At 35.6% G+C, this 18,700-nt stretch overlaps 4 protein-coding genes across 4 annotated transcripts; 1 reads left to right on the forward strand and 3 right to left on the reverse strand.

Annotated features, from left to right (window-relative positions):
- On the reverse strand, positions 2,810-5,039 carry LOC18592291 (selenoprotein K). The gene is made up of 4 exons (XM_007018932.2): positions 4,929-5,039; positions 3,470-3,573; positions 3,223-3,373; positions 2,810-3,067 (listed from the first exon to the last, which is right to left on the reverse strand). The coding sequence occupies exons 1-4, from the start codon at positions 4,945-4,947 to the stop codon at positions 3,030-3,032; spliced, it is 312 nt and encodes a 103-aa protein (XP_007018994.1). The 5' UTR covers positions 4,948-5,039; the 3' UTR covers positions 2,810-3,029.
- Positions 8,914-10,942, forward strand: LOC18592292 (flavonol synthase/flavanone 3-hydroxylase). The gene is made up of 3 exons (XM_007018933.2): positions 8,914-9,433; positions 10,114-10,441; positions 10,539-10,942. The coding sequence occupies exons 1-3, from the start codon at positions 8,979-8,981 to the stop codon at positions 10,749-10,751; spliced, it is 996 nt and encodes a 331-aa protein (XP_007018995.1). The 5' UTR covers positions 8,914-8,978; the 3' UTR covers positions 10,752-10,942.
- LOC18592293 (putative transglycosylase H16_A0665) lies at positions 11,005-18,216 on the reverse strand. The gene is made up of 5 exons (XM_018125781.1): positions 17,685-18,216; positions 12,706-12,831; positions 12,329-12,480; positions 11,962-12,121; positions 11,005-11,648 (listed from the first exon to the last, which is right to left on the reverse strand). Exons 1-5 carry the CDS (start codon positions 18,162-18,164, stop codon positions 11,475-11,477), a joined length of 1,092 nt encoding a protein of 363 aa, XP_017981270.1. The 5' UTR covers positions 18,165-18,216; the 3' UTR covers positions 11,005-11,474.
- On the reverse strand, positions 13,935-17,678 carry LOC108663118 (G-type lectin S-receptor-like serine/threonine-protein kinase At5g35370). Its single transcript, XM_018125780.1, has one exon. It carries the CDS (start codon positions 16,789-16,791, stop codon positions 14,182-14,184), a length of 2,610 nt encoding a protein of 869 aa, XP_017981269.1. The 5' UTR covers positions 16,792-17,678; the 3' UTR covers positions 13,935-14,181.

Below are 18,700 nucleotides of genomic sequence, written 5' to 3' on the forward strand. Positions count from 1 at the left end.
TAGAAAAAAGAAATTATCTACTCATAATGAAAATGAAGAACATAAAACAATGGAGTTTAACCATCTTAAACAAAAGAAACAAGAAAACTAGAGAGAGAAAGAAAATTAGAGATTGATAATCTTCAATCTTCCACGGTTGATCATATTTTCTTGAGTTTTTGGCAGCTAATCTCCTCTTAAAATAATATAAAACCGATTCCCCCTCAATTTGGCTTCAGAAGGATGTATTTATAGGGCTCACAAACCTAATTTCAGTCCAATTCATACTCCAATCTTTGAAAAGGCGTATTTACAAACCAAAGGCGCCACAGCACTGGCTTTCTAGCATCACAATGTCGAGTTATGATGCATATTCCTCCTTGTTAAAGGCAGAATTGGGAAAATTTGTAAACATAAGAATTGTAGCTCTACCTCTTAGCTTTCCAATGATCAAAGAATCAGCTCATTTGGAGTTCTGTAAAGAGAGTTGTGATTGAAATACCTAGACATATGCAGAGAAAGTCTGCACCCAAAATGCACTTTTCAAATCCAATTAAAAGTCCTTCTTCAAAGCACATCTTCAAAAACACAATTTAATCAATATTAGCTTTTTTAAAGTAATTTCACATCTAATTTAGCCTAAAATAATTTGAATTCAATTGACCCAACATAATTAACATAATTAAATAAATAACTAAAAACACCTAATATTTATGCTAAAACTCAAGACCCTAGCAGCTTAATAGCTAAAATTTAGACCAAATAACTTTATATTTTAGAGTTATTAGAGAGAGATAGAGAAAGAAAAGGTAGAAATAAAGAAAGAAGAGGAAGAAAAAGAAAGAATTATTATGTTTTTCGATACCAGTGGTGAGAAATCGAGAGGAAGGGAAAGAAGGAACAAAAAAAGAAAAACAATAAAAAAAATTATACCTAGTTTGATTAGAATACCTATATTTAACTTTTTAAAAAATTTTATTTTAAAATTGTGAAATTTTTTGAATTGTTAATAAAATAATCTTGAATAATTTTTTTCTTTTTTTAATTTTTTATTATTATTTTATTTGTCACAAATCTCACATCAGTAAAACATGATATGGGTTTTGGGTATATAAATATTGGTCTTCCATTACCTATCAGACATGTTTTTTAAGTAGGAAACGTGGACCGTGATTTATAAGCTTACTTAAACTCTATTTTTAGAGCTAAGACCATACGGGGTTGGGTTTAAATTTCGACCTGTGACAAGTGGTATTAAAGCAAATTCTAATTTTCACTAATGTAGATCCTCATAAGAGATATAAAGGTCGAAGTAGACTTGGACTAGTGTAAAAGTTCCTCTCGTCTACTAGTAAATAGTCAATGCAACGGAAGCGTTGCGTAATTGGGTGAAATAGAATGTCACGGATCCCACGTCAATAAAATATGAGGTGGGTATTGGGTACATAAACATAGATCTTCCACCACTAGACTTGTTAAAATGGGCCTGGCCTATTAGGCTAGCTTATTTTTATTGAATGTGGGGTGGGTTGGGCTTAAAAACTCAAGCCTATATTAGAACCAGACCTAAATGAGTCAGCCCATCTGATCAGTGGGCTATCTCGAGCTGGGACGAGTTAGCCCTATAGGCCAAAAGAAAAAAAATAAATTAATAATTTAAGTTAATTTAATAATTTTATATATTTAGTTATATAAAATTAATAATTTAGTTACCAATGGTATTGTTTATTTTATATATTTTAATATTTTTAATTGTTACTTGTCAAATTAATAATTTTAATTAAGATTGAAATTCACGATTTCTTTTTCTTTATGGAAATGAATACTAAATGATAAATTGATAAAGATTCTGACCTTGAGACATCGAGACTGTCTAAACAAGATTCAAATGTTTTGATTGAGAATGAGGATTGGGAAAGACATAAATAAGTTTTGAAATTTCTATTTATTTGTTTATATATTTATATTTATGGGATTGTAGTTTGTATTAAAAATTGAAACTTTATTTATGTTTGATGTAATTTATTTACTTATTTATATTTGGTGTAATTTATTTGTTTGTAACATGTTTTTATTATTCAATTTATAAATTAAATTATAGAATAATTTTATTAATAAAGAGTTTATTAGGTAGAATTATAAAAATAAATTTAAAAAAAAAAAGTGAGTAGGCCCAACCCGACCCATGAGTTGACAAGGGGTGAACTGGGTTAAGTTTTGATGGTCCATGTAAAAAATGAAATGACTTGACCCAACTCATATTTTCTCAACCCACAAGAGTTTAGGTCGAGTTAAATCGAGTCAGTCCATATTAACACTTCTATCCATCACTTATCAAGCATGTTTTTTTATATTGAAAACATAAACTTGTGATTTATAGATTTATTTAAATTCTATTTTCAGAGTTTAAAATCGTACAAAATTATATTTAAATTCAAACTCGTGATAATGTCTCTTATTTATTTTTTTAATTTAATAAATATGTAATAAAAATTTTTCATTATTATTTAATTAAATTAAATTATAATTTTTTAATTATGTAAAAATAATTAAACCTTTTCATTTCCGTAAATAACTATCGAATAATAATGATAATTGAAAATTAAGAAACCTAACAATGCATTCTGAGCCGGATTGATTTGTATCTGGTATCTCAGAATCAAAACTTTTTGCTGGCATTTGTCCGTCATTTAAAGAATGACAGACAGTCATTTAAGCATTTTTCCAATTTTAAATTGATATTCATGGGAGCATGCATTTGCAACACGACAGAGTTTTACACACAAAAAACCTAATGAACCATGTTTCTTGAGAGAAACAAATCGACCAGTTTTATAAAGACCGCTCCAGCCATGTAGGCTGTAGCAACATATATTGCTGAAAGATCATTAAAATAAACGTTTGAGACTACACAAAAGCATCATTGTTTATAGAGGTTTAAAGTTCTCTGTTTCACAGGCAATCTATTACCATTAAAAACGTAGAAATTTGTTACAAAAACTAAGAGAACTTCAGACATAACAGTGTACTGCACAACAGATATGCTGCACTTAGCCACCGCAGCAAGAGCCGCAGGCAGGCAGGGAACCTGAAATATAGCACCAGAAAAGACAATTTCTTTTAGTGGACAAAAAGGGAAAACAAGAAAGAAAGAGGAGCATGGCTGCTGACAAACAACAGATAATTGATAGTTACCCAGCAGAGCCAAAAAAAAAAAAAAAAGAAAAAAGTTAAAGCACATACTATGGTCAATTCCTCGAACATTGTCTAGTCCACGTGGCGGTCGGCGAGGGCCACCGCCACCACCATATGGTCCACTTCCAGGTCCTCCCGGACCACCATCCCATTTCTTGCTTGAACCAGAGCCTTTTCTGTAGGCATCTGACTTTTCCATCTGATGCACATGCAACATTCAAGTTTCCAATTGATTGATGCAGATTAAAAAAAATCTAATATATTGACCACTGACAAAGGATAATGAAAATCTTACCGAGAGCATGGTTGAAAAAAACACTCCTATGAAATTGATAATTGCCCAGAAGAAATCAGTGATGGTTCTCAGTCGCCATATTGTTCGCTTTGATTTCACAACACCTGAACAACCATATACGAACAATGTTTTATGATAATATGAAGAGAGGGGAAGTCTCCATGGTAAATTTGCAATATGCTAAAGTGATGAAACAAGCCAATTTTGTCATCATCAAGGCCATATGCCATAGCTTATCTTCAAATAATTAATGTAGCTGAGAATGCTATGCAATGATTGTCAGCTAAAATCTCAACGCAAAGGTTTAAGAATATTAGCAACAGTTTTCACAATCAATCAAGACAGAATGGATAATTAATACAACTACATAAAAGACATACTCAGAAGATACTGATTAAATTTAATAACGCATATCAGACTTTATGGCATTCAAAAACATCTAAACCATAAACTAAACCTCCACCCCCCCCCCCCCCCCCCTCCCAAAAAAAACAACCAGAGAGGAAGAAGGTGCTCATTGCTTTCAAGGCCACAGGCATCCAAGCCTCCTGCTGAGAGCAGAAAAATACTAAACATGCTGCATTCACACACATTCACACACACACACCCTCACAGCCTACATTTACAAGAGCATATAGAACATCTTTTGAATTCATAATAGCATTAGGAATAAGATAACAATTGTCTTCAAATATCACAGTTTTAGCCAGTACCACCCACTAGAAGCAATAAATCACAAAAGCTGCAGAGAGGTTAATGAAATGGGCTCTCCTTAAATACAAAGTTGAATCTCTAAAAGAAAAAAAAATGGTAGAAATTTCAAAGAGAAGAATTTTACAAAAGCATAGAAATTTTTAGGGATGAACTGCGCTGATTCCAATGAAAAGCACTACAAACACTGTCATTAGTGCATTATGCTTTGGTTAAAAACTGAGGTTTCCACTGGATTGCAACCACAATGTCGAATGGCTTCCAAATTTCTAATTGGAACAGATTTTCAATGCTACAAAACAAAGGGAGGGGGGGAGGGCTTTTTCACCATAGTCAAACTAAGCCCAAGACAGTCTGAAAACTCCGATTCAGCTGTATGATAACCGCATAACAAGAATAACACAATCAAATTCATATTAAAAAAGGCCAATATTTCAAGATTGTTCAAAACTTGAACAATTCTCATCAAAATTCATCGTCGAATCATAGACTAAAACACAATTTGCATCAACTCACAAAAAATTACTATCCACCATCATCTGATCGATTTTATAAATATGAAATTTCATTCCTTCTCTTCTCCAGTAACCAACTAGGGTTCCCACAAATCAGATTTCAACATCCAAAAAAAAAATGGAAACTTATAATTATAAGAAAGAAGAGTAACAATTGGCAATAGATTTCGAATCAAATTAAAAGATTATGTATTAAAAAAAGAAACTAGAGAAAACAGAGAAAAGATTCAGACCTCGCTCAACGTAAGCCATGGGAAAAATTCCAGGGTCTTCTCTTCTTTTCCAAGAAGGGGAAAACTTATAGAGACAAAGTGCGATGTTTTTATCGCCGTGTTTTTAATGTTTCGCTGACTTTTGAAGTTCGTTTGTGGACGACTGATTATGATTGGCTCATCAAGAATTTCTGTATACGTGTCTTCTTCTGATTGGATGCGCTTATGAATATTTTCCAGTCCAAGTGGTACGGAAAACATTTTGAAATAAAAAATAAAACATATCTCAACGTGATATGCCTAATTTTATCATTATATATTTTAATTTAATTTAAAATATATTTAAAATTAACAGTAAAAGAATATTTTAAATATTTCTTGAAAAAATAAAATAATATTCTACAAAATATTTTTATTTTTATTTTTTTGAATCAATTTAAAATGTACGATGATAAAATTGTAATAATTTAAAAATACATGATAAAAAGTTTATATTTAATGTACTATCTACATATAAATTCTATACATTATTAACTAATCAAATTTTATCATTTTATTAATAAATAAATTTAAAAATTAAGAATTTTAAAAAATAAATAATTATAATTTTAAAACTATTTATTTTAAAAGAATTTTAAACTTCTACTTCTACATATTTATGAGTTAACACTTTGTAGTTAAAGTGATAATGTCTATAATAATTCATCAAATAAATATATATGTATATATTCTACAATAAATTTGATCTATAATTTTTTTAAAAATGACAAAATTAAATCTTATAAAAAATTGAAAATAATCGAACCATCTAAAAGAATATGGGCTGGCCCATCTTGCCCACTGACCAGACAAGTTCATTCGGGCATAAGACATTGAGCCGAATTATGTATAAACTTGTACGACCTTGGCCCTTTAACATTGTCATTAACTCATCCTAAGGAAGAAAATCATTAAATTTTGAGGGCATTTGGTTTGGTGTAAGGGAAAGACATTCCTATAATCACTTAACAGCGTTTAGTTGGTCAAAGGAGAATGTAATGTGCTTACAATATCATATTACAATGAGAGAAAGGAATGTCATTCTTTTCTCTTCACATTTTTTTTTCTAAATTGACCTTTTCTTCTCCTTCTTGCCTTCTTCACTTTCTTCTTCTTGTCTTCGTCTCCTTCTTGCTTCTTGCTTTTTTCTCTTTCTTCTCACCTTACCTTCTTCTCTTTTTTTTTTTACAGTCCGTATGAAGGGTAGTGTGCCACTAGTACATTTGGATCAAATTTCACAACCAAATCTGAAAATTGGAGAAATTGAGACTTTGAGTTTTAAGAAACCTTAATTCACATTTTCAAGAAATTTGACAATATTTTGATAAAAATTTATGCTTTTGATGCCGAAATTGAGAGAGAAATATTTAAATGATTAGAATCGAGAAAATTTATTAAGAAATTGAAAGGATTTGAGAAAGAAAGATATTTGGTGCAAGCGTCGAGAACGCTTAAAATTAAAATATATATTGATAGATGAGAACATCTATTAATAGATTACATTCAAACTTTTGACAGTTGTTATTTATTTATCGATAGATAGTATAATATATCGATAGATAATATGATCTATCGATAGATTTGTCTTTGGATAATTTTTTTTATTTTTTATTTTTATAAGTTTAAGGTGAAAATAAATATTTAGTAATTTTACATATTTTAATATTTAAATAATTAATATAAAAATATTATATTATTTTATAATATTATTATTTATTATTTTAATAGCTTAAAATTGAAAAGTAAAATTTTATATTAAAAATTATAAATTTATTCAACTTATATATCTTTTATACATAAGGTAATTTTATCAATTTACATTACATTCTCAGCAAATGCTTACAAATCAAACATTATAATGTAATCTTCTTAACAATCACATTTCCTACAATCATCACTTTCCCTTATTATACAAAATGCTGCAAAGTTATATTCTAAACAATTACATTTTCAACAATATACTAAACGCAATCTTTATTTAATCTTGTTGATGGATTTGCAAATCCTTTGAATAAGACAGTTGCTTAAAGACAAAGTCATGGACATGCTCATTAAACAATCCCAAGGCTCTCTGCATATTTTCTTTCTATTCCATTGCAGATTTATTGATCTTGCTTTTGTTTGTAGACATGTGGACTTACGTTAGTTTAACCCAATTTGCATTTGTTTTAGATGTTACAACGGCCGGAGGAACATTGATTTTACAGAGTTTATCTTTGACAGGTTCTGCTGTGTCGTTGGTTAGTAACCTAGCACCTAACCCTCCCTCCCTCCCAACTCCAAAGTCTCTTTTTGGATTGGTTTGGGCAACATTTCGTTTTCTCAGACTGACCTACAAGCAAGATTGTAAAAAACGTTGACTTATGGGTAGGAAAGAAAGAGGGAAGCGCCCCTAGTTTCAAGTCATATGTTAGGAATCTCTAGAGTGAAATCCTTCTTGGTTTGTGGAAACCTTCACCAAACTTTGCAACCCCTTTTTTTCGCTTTCATATTTTAGCAAAAAGTTATTTAGTTACCTCTTTCATGGTATAATGGTTGACACTCCTCCCTTAAGAAGGGCAAAACTTAAACATAATTAATCGTGCTCTGAATTCCATGTTGTCGTCAACTAGGCAAATAGTGCCTTATCAGCTGGAACCAAACACATTGTTCAAAGTCACGTCTGAATTCTCCCCGTCCGATAAGAGAAAGATGAAACCGAGGCACCGAGTTCACCGGCATTGATATCGAATAATTAATAGTGTTTTTGTTGGTGCTTTGATCACATTTATTGCAAGTAACATGCTTTATAACCATGTGATTAGTATTAAACACATCTAATAGAGAAACTAATCAAATTGCTGACAGTCTGGCTAAGGGAGGTGTGCAACGCCAGGTTGATTTGTTGAATATGTACGATTAAAGAGGGTATATGGGTCTTTGGTGTCTGTGTTTTTGTGGCTGTGCTTGGTGGTTCTTTGTGTTTGGATTGTCTGCTGCCAAAATGGTTGACGTTTCTTTGTTGTTGTTTTGGTTTCCTGGGTAGGTCTGTGCCTGGAGTTTTGCGTTTCTTTGAGAGGCTTCGAGATTGTTGTTGCTTGCTTTTGACCTTTAAGAGGCTATGGTGCCAGTGAAGGGTTATACCTTTGGTTTTTCTGGGATTGAGGGATGGAATTTAATCTTTCTGATGTACAGATAATGATGATGGATTCTCTTTTGAAGGGCAACCACAGATTGTGAATATTTTTGGATCAGGGGTTATTTTTTGTTACAACCACCTGTTGGATCTGGGTTGCACAGTATGGCCCTCCATGTTTTGTAAGGTTGTTAGGCATGTGTGGACTTTGAAGGGAGGGTACAGATTTTAACCCTGCTCTTTTTGTTCTCAGGGTACTGGGATTTTATTTTGTTTGACGTTTGGAAGGGCTAAGGTAGGGGTGATGTTCTGTTTCTGGGAAGGGTTTTGTTGGCTTGTACGCTTGAGCTTTTCTTGTATCTTGGGTTGGTGTTGGGTTTGTGATGACTAAGGTCTGTTACACCCCAAATAGGTGAGTAACAGACCATATTCATGTTGTACTTTTCCCAGAGGAGCTCCTCTGGCTCTCTCTGTTTTTTAATGAACTACAACCTTCAAAAAAAAAACAATTATGGAATCTAAATTGGGAGTCTCTTTTGGACTCCATCCCTTTTATGGCTAGTGATTATATTTTCTATAATACGAAGTCTAAATATTAATATTTCCAAATTATGGTGATACAAGGCTCAAGGTCATACAAGCTCAAGGCCAGAGGGCAACCAATTCGGTCCATGTTTTTTCCATTTGGGCAATAGGAGATCATGCCTCCCCATCTGTAGAAACTAATGTGACCGGTAGATACGCTTAGACTTCATGGCACGTGGTTTGCTGGTGAGCCAACTACTCTTTTTGTCCCTGTGGAACGCTCATGACTTCATCAACTCAGCTATATAATGGGACTGCATTCACGTTTGTTGATGTCATAAGCCCCAACGGCATTTAAACCTTTGATAGCATTTTCCGAGATACGGAATTCAATGGAGGTTGAGAGAGTGCAAGCACTAGCCTTCGGCGGCCTCAATGAACTCCCTGCTCAATTCATCCGCCCTGCCCACGAGCGACCAGAGAACAGCAAACCCATCGAAGGGGTTACTGTGCCGGTCATCTCCCTCTCACAGCCTCGTGATGTCCTTGTCAAAGAGGTCTCGGAGGCATGTAGCCAATGGGGGTTTCTCTTGGTAACTGACCATGGGTTATCTCCTGAATTGATCAAACGGCTGCAACAAGTGGGCCAGGAGTTCTTTGCTCTGCCGCAGAAGGAAAAGGAGGCTTATGCAAATGATCCCTCATCAGGCAAGTTTGAAGGGTATGGCACAAAAATGACTAAGAACCTTGAAGAGAAGGTTGAGTGGGTTGACTACTATTTTCATCTCATGTCTCCTCCTTCTAAGGTCAATCATGATATATGGCCCAAGCACCCTCCTTCTTACAGGTATACAACATCTTTAACTATTCTTTGCTTGCTTAAATATTTTCCTTAGATCATTTGTTCAAGTTGCTGGCTCGCCAGGGTCTCAGGGGATTATGTTTTTTTGTTATCATAGCACCGTGGTCGATTAAACTTTCTTTTGTTTATATTATGCTACTTTGTTAGTTTATTTGGAGTGATCGACCCAGTTGATTGGATAAGAGTTGGTATTTTGGAAGTGCCCTCCAAAATAGAGTTCACAAAAAGTGTGGGCTTGAAACCCCAAAGAGTCAGTAACCCAAATAAAAAAATCTGCAAAGCACAATAGAGGCAACATAAATCAGATTGTTCTGCAATATTTCCGAGTCTGGCCAAAGAATCCACAGTTTTGTTGCCTGCTCTAAAATGGAAATGTTTATCAGTTTGCTAGTTTCGATAAGAGTTGCTATTTGGTAGCTTAAGCCAAACTGTGTATATCTTTTACTTATAGTAATTCTAGGAGTTTACAACGTTTTCTTAAAGAAAGGAATTAACTATTCAGAATGAAAAGCTTAGCCTAACATGACCAACTCAAGTGATTATGAGCATACTGCCCTATATTAATACAAAATTCATTTCGTTAGTGTTTGCAGGGTGTGTGCGTGCGCGCGTGTGTGTTTTAGTTCAATTTTTAACAATGGCTAAAAACAATCTGTGTAACACAGGGAAGTCAACGAAGAATACAGCAAGGAAATGCTAAGAATAACAGGTGAGCTGTTGGGGCTCTTGTCTGAGGGGCTAGGTCTGGACAAAATGGCTCTGGCGACCCCTTTGGGAGATCAAGAAATAGAACTGGAAATGAAAATAAACATGTACCCACCATGCCCTCAACCTCATCTAGCCCTAGGAGTTGAACCCCACACAGACATGTCTGCACTCACCTTGCTTGTCCCTAATGATGTTCCGGGCCTTCAAGTTTGGAAAGATGGCAGTTGGATTGCCGTTGATTACTTGCCTAATGCGCTCTTTGTCCATGTTGGCGACCAAATTGAGGTATATTAAAATGCCCTTCCTTTTCTTCCTTTCCTTTTTCATCTGTTGTGTGACAATGCTAAAGTTGACATACTTTTGGTGTTGATTGTCTTTCCAGGTTCTGAGCAATGGGAAATACAAGAGTGTTCTTCATAGGAGTGTAGTTAACAAAGACCGCACTCGGATGTCATGGGCAGTGTTCTGCGCACCTCCACATGAGGCTATGATCGGACCACTTCCAGGGCTTGTGAACGAGCAAAACCCAGCTAAATATTCAACCAAAACATTTGCCGAGTACCGATACCGGAAATTCAACAAGCTCCCTCAGTGACAGTAGTTTCAATGAAGGTTGTCTTTGAATATGCCTTAAAATAACTACTGTATTCATGCAAAGAATTGTTCTAGGACTTGGCTTAGTTCTAAATCAATTCGTGATGTGTTATCCCTGGATTTGCTAAGGGTAATTTCGATTGTCATTCATCCAATGTTTCACAATAAGTTCCATCCCATTGTTGCAATGTACACTTATTTCTGTCACTCTATATTCATCTTTACGCAACAGATTCAAAAACTATGAACACAGATTCGGGTCAAGAATTTATAATTGGGAATAGGCTTCCGAATACAGATTGTCATATATAACAAACATGACAAAACTGAGAACAATTGAAACAGTAACTTTCGTATCTATAAAAGAAAAGATCTTCCAACGGATTCCATGGTCAATTTCAGCTCAAATTTGGAAAGGTCAAGAAGATATATACTGATTATACCACCCAAAACCAACTAATCAGAAACCATTCCTTCGTCTTTATCCATTTCAATTTCGGCAATGTATTGGTATTCAAGTGGCATAATTGCCAATGTCAATTGGTTGAAGATGGGAAAGCTTTTAATCTGAAGTTACTCACTATCAGTTTCAATCAAGGAATATTTGTTGCAATGGAACTCAAAATGGGAATTTCTAGTTCTTCAGAACGGAATAGTGAGTGAATTCCTTCCATTGCCAGAAACACTACAAGCCTTAATCATATATAGGCAAGTGGTCTGCTTTTCATTTCAAACGAGAAGCTTTTACTGAAGTTCTGCACGGAACCTGAACCTTTGCGGCCCATCTTTCCATCTCCTCACGTACTTCCCATATTTTGCTTTCTCTTTCCCAGTCCCATGTACCTTCGCATGTTGATTCCTTACCGGCTTGATTGAGTTTGTTGTTCTCTCCAAGTCCCTAAGAAACAAACAAGCAGACAACCTTAGACATAAGAACTGAACTAATGAGTAACTACTATGTGGTACTGAAACTTCATAGAAACAATCAGATAGTTGAAATACAATATGAGAAGATTATTGAAATGTTCAAGAGCTAGTGGATCAAGCAAATTAAACATAATTTTATTATAGTTTCACATTAATGTTATACGAGGTATACGCTCTTCAAAAAAAATGTTATACGATGTATACTTAGGAGAGTTTTTTAATTGACTTTATTTATTTGCAATTGATGGTCATCTAACAGGACAGAAAATGAAGATTTGACTTACCAACCCAAAGAAAGAAAACAGGTATGACAGTCCATCTGTGTTTTCTGGCCTATTAAGATGCAGGTAATGTGGCTGTCTCACGATCGAAAGTGCCGTCTCAATATCAAGAGAGCCGACTTCCACCATCCTTTTCAAAACTCTGGCTTGGAAGGTCTTGCCACTACCATTCATGAAGACAGAAGTGAGTTTTTAGGTTGTCTTTTTTTTTCTTTTGTTTTGGTAAAGGTTTGAAATCAAATAAAGTAAAGCTAAAGGCAAACCTCCAACTCCAAGCGTACAGCTTGAACCAGAAAGCACTTGAAAAGTTTAGAAACAGAGAATGATTATTACAAACAGGATTGATTTTGGTGAAGCAGTAGTTTAAAACCTGCTCTTATCCCTGAGTGGTGATCTGAGCTCTGGTGCAGGTATAAGTCCAGCAAGCATTGCAGACTCTGCCAAACTCAGGAGAGATGGATGCTTTCCAAAATATAAATTTGATGCTGATTCAATGCCATTAATACCATGCCCCCAGTATATCTGTAATATACAAAGGCCTTGTGAGATTGCAAATGTCAAGATCTATGAATCACAAAACAAGGGGCTCCAATTCTGCTGCTTTGCTTTCAACCTTTTGTGAATGCCAGGAAGAGAGTGCATTCAAATAGCAGAATCCATTCAATAAAAATGTTAAGAAAGCCCATGCATAAATACAAATTGCAGAGAGAAAGGACACCACATAGTTAATGTGACATAGATTTTGACCTTACAAACATAAGAGCTCAGTATTCCTTGTTTTGACATTGTCCTTTCTAATGCCAGTGCCAACACCATCTCCAAGATCTTTCTCAAGAATGTGCGCTCATTTTTCAGGAAAGTATTCTTGACAAGCTGCCATGTGGATCGCCAGAGAATTATCATAGATAACAAAATTTGATGAAAAAAGATACTGCTCAAATCAATTAAAATAATAACGAAAACTCCAAGCATTGGTTGCATTCAATCCCTTTCCAGAATTTTAATAGTAGAAAATGGTCAATTTCCAAAATACTAGCTTATGTAAAGCTTGGCTTCCGGTGATAACAAGAAATCAAAAGGAGTAAAAGAGCGATAGATTATCATCTCACTAATCAAAATGTAACCTAAACCAAACAAGCATACAGATATAGATCCATTCTGCAGTATGGGTGAAATGCATATTAATAGCTGACTGATATGTCCAGAATACATCCCTAAAATGTTTGAAAGAGCTTAGGGGCAAGACAACCTCCTTAGTGTTATGGGATAAAATAGGTTTACTGTTTGTCAGTGGTATTTATCAACTTCAGATCATATCAAATATGATAAAAAAGAAATAAAATTTTATGGAAGACTATAATTCCTCACAATTGGCCAAATATCTTAACATTGTCATTGAGCAAAAAGGAGGCATTAACAAAAAAGAATGCAATAAATTGCAATTAATGTTCCTGGTAAAGTCTGAACTGCCAGCTTGAAGTAGGCTAAGAAGCAAATGGCTAAAGAATTTACTTGAAAAGCATTAAAGGCCAAACAGCAAAACCGTACCCTGAACAGACCCAGAAATTGTCACAACTGAACCAAAGACAAAGATACAGTTGCATGACAAAATTAAACAACAAACTTTCAATCATCCTGTATACAAGGAAGGAGACCAAAATTAATAACCATTTCCATTCATAATTCATGCCTTCCTTTCAAAGTCAGCTCCAGCCCAGAAATTACTAGAGGAAGAAAAAGAACATGTTCTGGAAGGAGGTTGGTAAATCAAGAGCCTAGCCTACGCAAAAAAGAAAAAATGTAACTAAACTACCAAAGAACAAATCAGCATTGGAACCACATAGTTTGCAAATAAAGCAATAATTAGCAAGGTAGCAGCCTGGCAGGTGCACCCTAGAAAATTTCAGCCGTCGTCACACTATAGGTCTAGCAATAGTACACAAAACAATAACATTAAGTTCGAAAAAAAAAACAGAGGCAAAACAAACATCTGATTTCCAGATGATCCTAATATTTACTCAAGGAAATAGTTTATACAACCCGAATAGAAATACAGGCAACCATCCACCTTGCATTTGGATTTTTTGAGGAGACATACAACAATATTCTCAATTCTTGTTCAGAGAATAGTGACTAAGTTTAGCTCCCAATTACAAACACCTTACACCCTCGCATTCACTAACAATTACTATACACGAACTGCACAAGTCACAACAATTCACATTATCTAGGGCCAGAGATTTGTTGTGAAGAGACATAAGAAAAGCAAGTGTTTGAGCCAGTTGTACTGCTTTGAGAAGCATTTGCCTGTTGGTATAGCATGAAATCACTATTCCCATTTTCCTCTTCTATCATGGAAGCCTCAGTAAATCTGCGGCCATAGAAGCGCAAAAAATTCAAGGATTCCACTCTAGGCTGACCTAAAGGAATCCCACCTTCCAGCATCCCAACAACAGTGGCCATACCTGGCCTCAGTGCTGGCTCCTCATGAACACAACACAAAGCAACACGCACTAATTTCTCCACCTCCTTATTTGTTACCCGCCCCTCAAGTCTTGGATCTGCCAGATCCAAGTATCTACCTTGTTCATGCATCTCTAGTGCAAATAGTGGAAAGTAAACCAATCCCATCACTGACGAGGACGAGGAGTTGCCTCCACCGCTGTTGGTAACATCGATGCTATGACTTTGTGATTTCAATGAGCAATTTTTTCTTCCACTCACTAATTCAAGCAGTACCATCCCAAAACTATAAACATCAGTTTTTTCAGAAATCGCAGAGTTAGTAAGCCATTCAGGTGCAAGATAGCCACGAGTGCCTCTCATTGTTGTGAACAGACTGGATTGTTCAGGGCTTAGAAGCTTTGAGAGCCCAAAATCGGAGATCTTTGCCTGAAAATGATCATGCAAGAGAATATTTTCTGGTTTGACATCGCAATGAATGATCTTATGTTCACAGCCACTGTGCAAGTATGTAAGTCCACGAGCTGTTCCAAGTGCTATATCAAATCTCTCTTGCCATTCTAAGACCGGCCCACTCCCAAAGAGGGTTCGGTCCAGTGAGCCCCGGTTCATATACTCATACACCAAGAACCGTTGTCCCCCTTGGGCACAAAATCCTCTCAATTTGACCAAATTGACATGGTGAATATTTCCAATTACTGCAATTTCTGTACAGAATTCTTTTTTTCCTTGGATGCCTGGATTTGTTATCTTCTTGACTGCGACAACGGTTTTATCAGGAAGTGTACCTTTGTATACAGCACCAAACCCACCCGACCCTATTTTGGTCTTAAAATTATCAGTAGCCACCTCTAGCTCTTCATAATCAAACTTTTGTGGCAAGCCTGGAATGTAGAAGGCATCCAGATCTCCTGAAGAAACTGAGTTTAGGTGGCCCAATTTTATCTCTCCAGTTCTGTTTAGTATCAATCTTTTCCACCAGAGAAATCCTAGAGCAGCTAACAGAAAAAACCCGGTGAAAGGTAAGAGCACAATAGCAGCTATGGGAAACTCTTTTCTTTGATTGCTAAAACCATTGTTGCCACCGGAATCTGTTGAAGTAGGTCCAAAAAGTACTTTAACATAGCCCCAAAGATCATTTTCAACTGTATCACTCCATATGATGGAGCCTAAGTCATTTTCAAGCACATAGCAAGAGCCAGAAGAATTATCATAGAAAATTCCCAAGCAAGCACAGTCCCCGAAGCATAAATCTTGACAAACTGATAAATTCACACCATATCTTATAGGCTGAGAGAAAACAAGAGAAAAATAATTCATACCAGAACCTAGACTCAGATATGAAACAGCCGAAGAATTTGTCTCACTAAAGTTCTTGGTTGAATCACAAGCAGTCGGTAGGGAATAAGAACGATCACTTGGCAAACAACCATCAATATTATGTGAGGCTGAATGGAAATCAGATGGACATGAACAAGTGGAGGCATTTGAGGTAGAGTCACCCAGACACAATCCCATTTTGCCACAGATGGTTGGAATTCGACAAACATCAATTGGCCCAACAAATTCCTGAACCCATTTACCACCAGAAAAACTACTCACAGTAAACTGACCTGAAACATCCAACTTGGCAATCCGGAAGCTGGTCAGCAACAAGTTAACCTGAATTACAACAGCTGATCCATTGTGACCAAAGAGATAAAAGCCTGTTTTGTTTATTGCCATATACTCCACTACATAATTTGAATTCATATAGGCCTTGGTATCCATTGACAGTTTCCAATATGCCTGTCCATGCCATTGCAATATTGCATCAGAAGCACTAATCATGAATCTGTGATCACCAGCTGACAAGTTATTTTCTGATACAGCACTTGACAGATTTGCCCCAACTGGAAGCTGTTGTCCAATTACAATTGTATCTGTTGGATAGTGGAAGCTCTCCCAAAGCGAACCATTAAATTGATCAAGCAGAACAAGGTTACCCATCTCAGTCAGCAGTAAGGCATAAACTGTTGCTTGTAACTGTGGAGTTGACCATTTGAGATTACCATCCGGATCAGCAATGCTAATTCCTGTGATTGTAAGATTTATTTTACCAGAGTTCGAGATAGGAGAATCACGATTAGCTGACCAGATGATGGTATTGGATTCAACATGTATAACGCACAAGTAAAAGTTGGTTTGAGCTTCAGGATTATGGATAGCAGCTTTGAATGTTCCATTACGAGAGAACAAGAATGCTCCACCTTTGTCAATGAAATGAAAGTATGAAGCACTGAAATTTGGGTAGACAAATTCTGAGAAAGAAGTACCATAGACAGAAGGAAAGAACAGGAAACCAACGATAAAGAATAAGAAGGATCCCATAGAGGATGAAGAAAAGAATGAAGAGGAGTCCGTAATGATGGAGGCCTTGTTGGTGAGGCTGGAATATGTCTTCTATGGTTTTCTTCATTGCTGGTACTCAGCATGCGTTGACCAAGGAAGCTCTCTCTCTCTCTCTCTCTCTCTCTCTAAATCCTGATTGGTAGAAGTAAATGATTTACTTGGTGCTAACATCAGCTGGGGATGTAAAATATGACAAATGCAGTGCTGGTCAAACCTTAGAAACTGTTTATCTATTCTAATCGGATAGGTGTTCCCATGCATTGATACCACCTTTCCCACCTATATTATTCCTTTTCAGCATCTTCCTTCCTTCACAGAGTTACATGCTAACCTCAACTAATTTAAATTACACCCTTCTATAGAAAAGGAAAGAAAGAGGGAAGAAAAGAATACAACCCAACACCAACTATTCCACCAAGTAAATGTTTCCTTACCAGTCTGTCCTAATTTGTGGTTTCTTTATTCCGAAACCATGATGTTGCAGATACTAGTACGTACACTTCACAAGTTCCTCAATACCTATATTCTGTTCACTCTCAAGTCTCAATAATTAATCAAACTCTTGTCACCAAGGCGACACTTAAACGATTAAAAACTTCAAGGTTTCAACTATGAAGTAGCATATTTGAATCTTGCAGAAGGGGTAAACTTTTATAAGAATGGAGAAATTAACTTTGGGTATGTAGCCCAAGTCAAATGCCTTTCAGCCTTTCACATGTACCCACATTTAATAAAGAAGGAAAAAGATAAATTAAATGAAACAGCGGCCGCTATTTTAAACATAATTAAATGAATAGACGCACTTGATTGAGTAAAACTATCAAACACTTCGTCTACATAAAAATATCGCAAAAAATAAAAAACACACTAACCTGCTGAGTTATGGTGCTGCCTCCCCCAAGAGCCGAAAACGACAAAACAGCGCGACCAATCCCAACTGGGTCGAGCCCAAAATGTCTAAAGAAGCGACGATCCTCATAAGCAACAATGGCTTCCCATAGATGTTTAGGATAAGCTTTGGTTTGAGCTTCAGCTTCATGAGAGAAAGCAATGAGGCTTTGCCAACGAAGAGGGAAATCGGGCAAAAGGGCATTGGAGAAAAGACGAAAACACAAAAGGGTCAATGAGAAAGCGAGGAGAAGGAGTAGTTCTTGGATGGGATGACGAGTCTGAGTGGAGGATTTTGGGTGAAGTGAGTTGACTCGTTGGGAATGCAACGAGTTTGAGGGGGCTAGAGATTTGTGAGAATAAAAAATCAGGGTTTTACTGAAGAGCTTTTGTGGGTTTTTGAAGTGAAAAACTGGGGTTTTGCCAAGAATAATAGAGCTGTAAGTAGCAGCAGCAGCAGCCATTTTCTCATTTCTCTGTTTTTACGTTTGTGTTTAATTGGGTAATAAAGCTGTTGACATCGTTGAAGCAACGGTCATAAACGGCTAAAAGTTTTTGGCGGGTTTGAGCAAAGCGCCAAAGCCAGATAAACTCTCCAATAAAAATTCTCTTTAAATTTAAGGTCTGATTTTTAAGATATAAGTATCAACTATCAAATTACATGATATAGTAAATTTTATTATTTTTTAGGTGTTATCTATTTCTATTTAGTAAATTGGAAACGTTAGTATTTCAATTTTATATTAAAGTCTCAAATTTTCAGATTGCACCATCTTACAAGCTTTATTTCGATAAGATTTCTCTAGGTAATGAACTTGCCATGTAAGTTGAATGTTTCCACGGAATCCGTACAAAAAACATAGTAGTAAGTCAAATTATTAACGTACAAATTCACATGCTTAAAGGTGAATTGATACCACAAAATGGTAGCCAACAAGTTGGTTTTAATAAAGGAGAATATAATGCAAAATTTCTAAGTAGCCTAATTCGTTTACTTTTT

The sequence above is a fragment of the Theobroma cacao genome, chromosome 8 (genome assembly GCF_000208745.1).
Source record: "Theobroma cacao cultivar B97-61/B2 chromosome 8, Criollo_cocoa_genome_V2, whole genome shotgun sequence".
In the NCBI taxonomy this organism is placed as follows: Eukaryota; Viridiplantae; Streptophyta; class Magnoliopsida; order Malvales; family Malvaceae; genus Theobroma; species Theobroma cacao.

Bases quoted from the DNA above. Each gene is read 5' to 3' on its own strand.
- LOC18592291 (XM_007018932.2), bottom strand. The intron at 3,374-3,469 runs GTAAGATTTTCA...CATGTGCATCAG, and splicing joins TTTTTTCAACCATGCTCTCG to ATGGAAAAGTCAGATGCCTA. The intron at 3,068-3,222 runs GTATGTGCTTTA...GCTATATTTCAG, and splicing joins TGTTCGAGGAATTGACCATA to GTTCCCTGCCTGCCTGCGGC.
- LOC18592292 (XM_007018933.2), top strand. From the start codon at position 8,979: ATGGAGGTTGAGAGAGTGCAAGCACTAGCCTTCGGCGGCCTCAATGAA. The intron at 9,434-10,113 runs GTATACAACATC...TGTGTAACACAG, and splicing joins AAGCACCCTCCTTCTTACAG to GGAAGTCAACGAAGAATACA. The intron at 10,442-10,538 runs GTATATTAAAAT...TTGTCTTTCCAG, and splicing joins ATGTTGGCGACCAAATTGAG to GTTCTGAGCAATGGGAAATA.
- LOC18592293 (XM_018125781.1), bottom strand. From the start codon at position 18,164: ATGGCTGCTGCTGCTGCTACTTACAGCTCTATTATTCTTGGCAAAACC. The intron at 12,832-17,684 runs GTTAGTGTGTTT...TCCACATGGCAG, and splicing joins GCAGCACCATAACTCAGCAG to CTTGTCAAGAATACTTTCCT. The intron at 11,649-11,961 runs GTAAGTCAAATC...TTTGTTTCTTAG, and splicing joins TGTTTTCTTTCTTTGGGTTG to GGACTTGGAGAGAACAACAA.
- LOC108663118 (XM_018125780.1), bottom strand. From the start codon at position 16,791: ATGGGATCCTTCTTATTCTTTATCGTTGGTTTCCTGTTCTTTCCTTCT.